The 7,239-nt window shown below is 24.6% G+C and overlaps 1 protein-coding gene across 1 annotated transcript in view; it reads left to right on the plus strand.

Annotated features, from left to right (window-relative positions):
• Positions 1 to 1,639: 1,639 nt before the first annotated feature.
• Positions 1,640 to 7,239, plus strand: part of LOC108692837 — a 22,134-nt gene continuing 16,534 nt past the window's right edge. Inside the window, exons 1-3 of the mRNA XM_018201341.1 lie at positions 1,640 to 1,714; positions 6,557 to 6,618; positions 6,721 to 6,736. Of these exons, the coding sequence (XP_018056830.1) occupies positions 6,604 to 6,618; positions 6,721 to 6,736 (31 nt within the window). The 5' untranslated portion in view covers positions 1,640 to 1,714; positions 6,557 to 6,603. The remainder of the gene's footprint in view (positions 1,715 to 6,556; positions 6,619 to 6,720; positions 6,737 to 7,239) is intronic.

Consider the following 7,239-nt stretch of genomic DNA (forward strand, 5'->3'; position numbering starts at 1 on the left):
AAAAATTTTAATCCATTCTCGTTTGCTAGGTCCCTAGTGTATATAGCTAAGGTTAATTATATCCGCAATATCGGCATTACTCAATTAAAGAATGATATAAGAGATGCAATATGTTATAAATAACGTGGTGCTATGCTATAAATTATGTAATAAATCTAACTATTTAATCGCAGCTATTATACTGCATCTGTTTGTCATTTTCGCAAACTATCAACTTTATTACCACAACTTCTTAAACATAACGTTTCTAAATATGACGTCTCAATATCGAGGTGAATAGATTTCTAATCCAACTATCGAGAATTCAAAAGATGATACTCCTCTTGGAATCTCCTTTTTTAAAAATATTTATAGCAAAATGTTATATTTATATTTTTAATATTTTTGAAATGCTGAATCACAATTTTGATGTTCCAAAATATACTTTTTCATTTAAAACATTCCTAGACTAAAGTCCTAGATATAAAAAAACATAGATTTTATTATATTACATTTTTAATATAATTTGAAATAAATTGTTTCATAAATTATACATTTAAATTTCAATAGCAAAATTAAGATAAATGAAAGTAAAATATAAGTATTAGAGCGCAATAAAATTTACAGTATAATTTTAGAAGAGTCGAAACATTCGAACGATATGTATAGTCTAAGTACTGAAATTATACTGTAAATTTTATTGCGTTTTAATATTTGCGTTCTATTCTAATTTTTTTAATTATTAATTAATTTTGAGAGCCATACAAAAATTTTCTTTTTTCTTATTATCCAGAATATCGATCGTGTAATTTTTTTCTCTATAACAAAAATGTAAAAAGTGAAAATTGAAATACACACACACACACACACACACACACACACACACACACACATTCTTTTTGCAATTGGCATAATTTAAAAATTTTGTATCTTTTTGAAAAATACATATGCAATTTAATTATATAATTATATCTTAAGAAGAATTGTAAAGCCACTACTATATACTTGAGTTAGAATAGGAAAATCTTTCAATAGAAATACACAAAGATATGTATCATTTATTATAAAAATTAAATATAGTATCACTTGATTCTTATTTTTTATTTAACACAATTTTTTTAAATATACATGTACACGATCTTATGCGCCCGTGTATTGACACTGTGTTCCTGATTAATAATGTATTGATAAAATGTTTTATTATTGCCACGTATTAAAATCTCGGATATAAATTAAATATCTATGTTACAGCATCATGATGAAATTTTTTTTATTATTTCAATACTATGTCAATTACATCAGCAAAATCATTAAAAAAATGACACAAATGGAAATTAATAATAGGAGATTAATATAATGACTTGCATAATGTCGTAACATTTACTGTGTGATTTTATAATTGCACCAAATAACTTCCTGAAAGGAGAAACAATGACATATGTTATCCTTTTATCATCGCTTTGTTATTTAATTAGATTAATGTCTACTTTATTATAAAGACAAATTGGAGTTTACCAAGCCTCAATTACTTATGAATCTCCTATGTATATATAAGGCTTGTGATGAATAGATGAATGCATGATAGATGTAAATATATATATAAAGCTTGTCACTATATATAAAGCTGTATCACGTGTCTGACATGTATCATTTCACAACTAGCTTTAGTATAAAACAGTGCAATTTGTTTAAGTGAGCATTTAAACGATTGAAGTTGAAAACGAGTAATTTACAGGTCAGTGAATTCAATTATTCTTTATCAATATTGTATCCTTTTGATGCTGATATTTGTTGATGAAAATTTTAAGTAAAGTCACAACGTGACAAATGTTATAATTACATTATAATACATTTTTTGATACATTATTGAAAATATGGTATTATCTTGCCAATGATGGAATGAGATATGTGTGAAAACATATAAATAAAAATAATCTTAATTAATGAATTCTATGATATATGTGTATACAATTTAATATACAGTGTGACAATTAAATTTCCAAACTGAGGCCATCAAAAATTCACAAAAAAATTAAAAATATTTATTTATATCATCATTTATAATTTTTCCATTGGCAGAATTAATGCGCACACAGTGCATTTTTAAACTGTTATAAGTACACAAATTAACGTAAAGTAAAAGACGTATGTTTAATAAAAATATAGAAACAAGTTAAATTGAAAAATCTTTAATACATTTTATTATGCTATTTAATAAAATATACATTTTGGCATTTTATCAATTGAGGTATTTCACTTTCCCATTTAGATTAAAGTAATGTAAAATACATCCTCAATAAACAATAACCTTAATATGCATTAAACGTGCATCAATTTGCTAATGAAAAACGCTATTAATTCATTTTTTAGTATAAGTAATAAAAAGAGACGCAATGCTAAAAACGTAAGGAAATATTGTTCGGAATCGAATGAGGACTATATTAAATGATAACATTAATAATATTTTTGATCTTTTTTTTTATAGCTTTTTTTATAGCTAGTCCGAGAATTTAATTGTCACATTGTGTGTACCATAATTAAAAAAAAAAACCTGTTTTTATAAAAACAATATAACATTCAATAGAAATTTTGAATAATCTGCAAGTTCTTAAAAGAAGAAAAGTTTAAGTTGCAAACGAGCAAACATTACGGACAACTGTAAGTTCTTAGGACTTAGACCACATTTGTTTATTTTATAGATAATTTTAGTTATATAAATTTTAATCATATAATTTTAGTCATATAATTTTAATCATATAATTTTCTATATATAATTTTTCCTTAAATTTTCCGTGTAAGTAATTTAAGTTTAAATAATTTTATATCTTAAAATATAGAGGAAAGCCTCCTATTATGAGATAGGCGCCTAATATGAAATAGCGGCGTTTCTGTTATAAACTAATAAACATTATCTATTGGTTCCATCATGAATGTATAGCTCTTGGATTGAAAACTGTTTAGTAGAAAATTCACTTTTAGATCATGCCTGTAGTCATTGTAAAAAAAGATTTTAGAATTTAGATCATGTTTTCAAGTTTTATTGAGCCTTTATTAGATCTTATTTATTATTTAATAAATAAATATAGCAATAAATTCTTCATGTAGTGATAGAGTAAAGTCGTACTAACAAAAAAATACGGGATATGTTAAATTGCTTAATTAACAGAAGTTAGATTTGATGATCGTAAAACCGTAAGGCGTGGAAATTATAATATGAGAGTTATTTATAATATGAAATAATCCATGCTCCCATGTCATAGTGAAAATCATATTGCTAAAGTATATATGTTTTTGTACGATAATAAAAAGGACAACCGGAATAAACGTACTTATTTCTGTTATTTCTTGATTTCAACTACCTGAACATGGATTTTAGGTATAATGTATCTCATACTCATTTTTCGCTAGCTGTGTTTGTTTGTAGAAACATTAAATAAAGTTTTTTATTAGCAATACTAATATATTTTACTATCAATTTCTCGGGGGGGGGGCATCTTATATTAAAAACATAATTTTTTGACTTAGTGATTTGCTCACTTTTTACATTTCTTTAATTTAAAAAAAAATGGAATTTGAATTAAATTTTATATAATGCTATCTTAAAGCTCTTATTATTCCCTTCAAAATGACCTATTATTTTTTTTAATTCTGCCCATACATTTTTAGCATTTATCCAAAATGAACTCGGTATCTCATAATAGGGGCCTTTCCTCTAATAATATATTGAGAATATTTACAGAAAATCTTAAGTAATAATTCTCAAGTAATAATCTCTTTTCTTTATTTCTTAAATTAGACAAAATAAGCCAACAAATATATCAATTTAATTCGTCAATGCAATAAAAATTGCTGTACTTTTTAAGACTAATAAAAAAACTCAATACGAGATATACAGTGCCCGCTAAAAGTTTCAGATTTCCGGTTGGATGTCTCAAAAAGTATACATTTTTAAGAAAAATATTTTAGACAAAATTATTTAAAGAGTTTAAAAAGATCTATGTCATGATTTTATCAGTTGACTTTATCAGTTTGACTTTGGGTGATATCTCCAATGTCAGGTCAAGGTCACATCAATTTTTTTTAATGGAATATCATTTTTTATGCCAGAATTTAATAGTTGATGTTAACAGCTTTTCAAAACACTATAATAAAATTATTTTCTATTAAATATTTTTTGAATTATAAGGCTTAAAAGTTTTGCTTAAAAAAGAAATTTTTTAACAGTATTACCGTTAAATAATAAATCGGCATTAGCATTGCGCAAGATCTGAACGACGATCTCTTGAATGTTTTTCAGAATTATGACCCGGATAACATTTGTCAAAATGAAGGTTATTGGAAGTTTTTTCCTCTTATTTTTATTTTTAAAAATGAATTTTGAGTGCAAAAAATAAGCGAAACGAAAATAAGAGAAACAATCTCCAATGATCTTGATTTTAACAAATGTTATTCAGAGCATGATTCTGCAACATTCACAAGAGATCTTAGTTGTTGATCGGATATCTCTAATATTAATGATAGTACTGCAACTTTTAAGTTATAACTCGAAAAACTCGAAAATACTTAATGAAAATGAACTTCATAGTAGTGTTTCAAAAAGATTTTGATATCAGTTAGATTCTAGAATCAAAAATAGGATGTCCAATTTAAAAAAATCGATGTGATCTTGATTTGATTTTAGCGACACTCCAAGATTAAACTGATCAGATTAATGAATAGATCTTTTTAAACCCTACAATTTTTGTCTAAAACATTTTTCAAAAATGCATACTTTCTGAGATTTAGATATTTAGATATTATTAGTCGGCCCGGAATTTTTGGCGGGCACTATATATGGTATATCTATGAAATCATATAGTGCAGTTTGAAAATAATATAAAAAATATATATAAACCAGTCAAGGACTCTTAAAGTCCTTTCTATAAAATAAAAAAGCAAATAAGAGTCGATTCTTTAAAATAATATAAACGTATAAAAATTATTAATAGAAGTTTAAATACATACAAAATGAAAAACTGAAATATTATAATATCTCAATAATTTTTATACGTTTGTAGAAATAATATAACTAAGGAAACAATTTAGAACACGAATTGTACTTGCATGTAATTGAAGAACAAGTTAAATAATTTTTATTGTGTAACATTGACATATTATTTGAGCCTTATTTGTACAACTGTTCAAGGCCATATATTGTATCAGGCCATTTATATACGTTTCCGTGAATGCAAATTAATTTAAATTTAATTTAATTTAAATTAAACCGAAAGAGATTAAAATATTTTTTTCCTATCTTTTAGAACAAAAAAAAAGGTAAAAAATATGTTGAGATTAATATTAATTTATATATTAGCATAAGTATTACTATCAGAGTAAATTTATAAATTTACTAATAGCTTACAAATTACAAAAAGTATAAAATACAAAGAGTATTTAGTCACGCGCAGGATGTTTTTTGCTAATGCCATGTATTTAAAATTCTTACATTAAAGATACAAATTATGTTTCGGTCTATATCAAGCCATCTTCAGTATAAAATATAAATAATATAAAAATAGTTTGCAATCATAATATTAAAAGAGTTCGCAATCATAATATTGAAATAAATAAAAGATCAATAATTCTTAGTCATGATTAAAAGAATAAATTAACAATAAATTTTAATTCAATTACAATCTGCGCTTGTTATCGAAAAATTCTTGCTTCAATTCGTCTTAAGAGAGATTTTTATACTGAAACATTGTGAGAATGCCAGATTTCCAAATTCTGTGTTTGTTACAATAATCCTTAAATTATTGATATGTAAATTTACGAAATATTTATTAAGCATTAAAATCAGCAGTTAAAAATAAAATTATTTCTCAATGATTATCTAATTTTTAATAAAAATTGATTTTTTAAATAAATATAGTTTTACCTGTACTATAATATGTAATTCTTAGTAATTCTTATTAATTCTTATTAATTTCTTTCTGATTTTATAATGAAATTTTTTTTGCATTGATCTACATAATTAATGACCCATCAAAATATTTATTCAGAAAGTTCGATTCATATTCTCAATGTGCCGAATATTCCGGTATAGTCAAAAAATAACACAAAATTCAAATCGATGAAATATGCAATATTAAGAATATTGCAAGAATATTCTTTGTATGCAAGATTATGTGCAATATTTAGAATATTGCAAGAATATTCTTTGTATCAAGAAAATCATTCGTGAGCAAATAGTATACATCATTTCCGCCGATAGAGGGCCGCGCGAAGAATATTTACTTGTTAACAAGAATTATTTGGGAGAGAATATATAAGGAGCGCAGCGTTTCGCCTATAAAGTCAGAATTGGGATCGAAAGTGAAAGTATGAAGTGTTTAAAAATTGATTCAAGAACGATCAGGCTTAGAATCTCTAGAAAAATTAAAATTTTATAGAATATACATGGAACAATCTTGGAATATATAACGATATACATATAAATAGAATTTTTAATCACTATTTGATATTGTTACTTTTATATTCCGTAAATATTTTGGAATATTCCGGAATACTGTTAGAACAGTTTTTTTTTTAATTTTAGGAGCCTTTTGTGATATTTCAGGAATATTTAGCTGGAGAAAATACAGGATGCATAAGCACAGCGTGAGTGTTTTATACTAAAAATCAGTGAAATACTCACTGATTCTTAATAAAATGCTATTTTACAAGTTTTAATTAATAATATTTTCACTGATACAATTTTAGAGAATAACAGAAATGAGTAAGTAGAAATAGACATGATGGGTTCGACATAATATGTGATATTGAATGGTTGAACATTCAATAGCCACCGAATATTAACATCCACATTACACGGTAAAAAATGCCAAACTTTTTTTCTTTAGTTACATTCAGGTTTATTTCGGATGTTTATTTGTTTGTTTACTAGTTATAACACTTTGATAATATATCATAATTCTCTGGATATATTGCATTATAAATACATTATATACACTAAGAAACAAATGCTATTGATTCAATTAAAGTATATATTACGGGTTGTCACTAAGTAATTAATTCACATATAAGTAATTAATTCATATATTTTTATTGATATAAAGATTTTGATTATTGATATATGAAATAATAATTTATGTTATTTATGTTAATAAAAATATACATGAATTAATGACTTATATTAGTAACAGCCCGTAATATAGACTTTAAGTCTTTAAGTGAATTAATAGGATTTTTTCTCAGTATATATATGTATATATATATATA

This window comes from Atta colombica, unplaced genomic scaffold (genome assembly GCF_001594045.1).
Source record: "Atta colombica isolate Treedump-2 unplaced genomic scaffold, Acol1.0 scaffold83, whole genome shotgun sequence".
NCBI classification, from domain to species: Eukaryota; Metazoa; Arthropoda; class Insecta; order Hymenoptera; family Formicidae; genus Atta; species Atta colombica.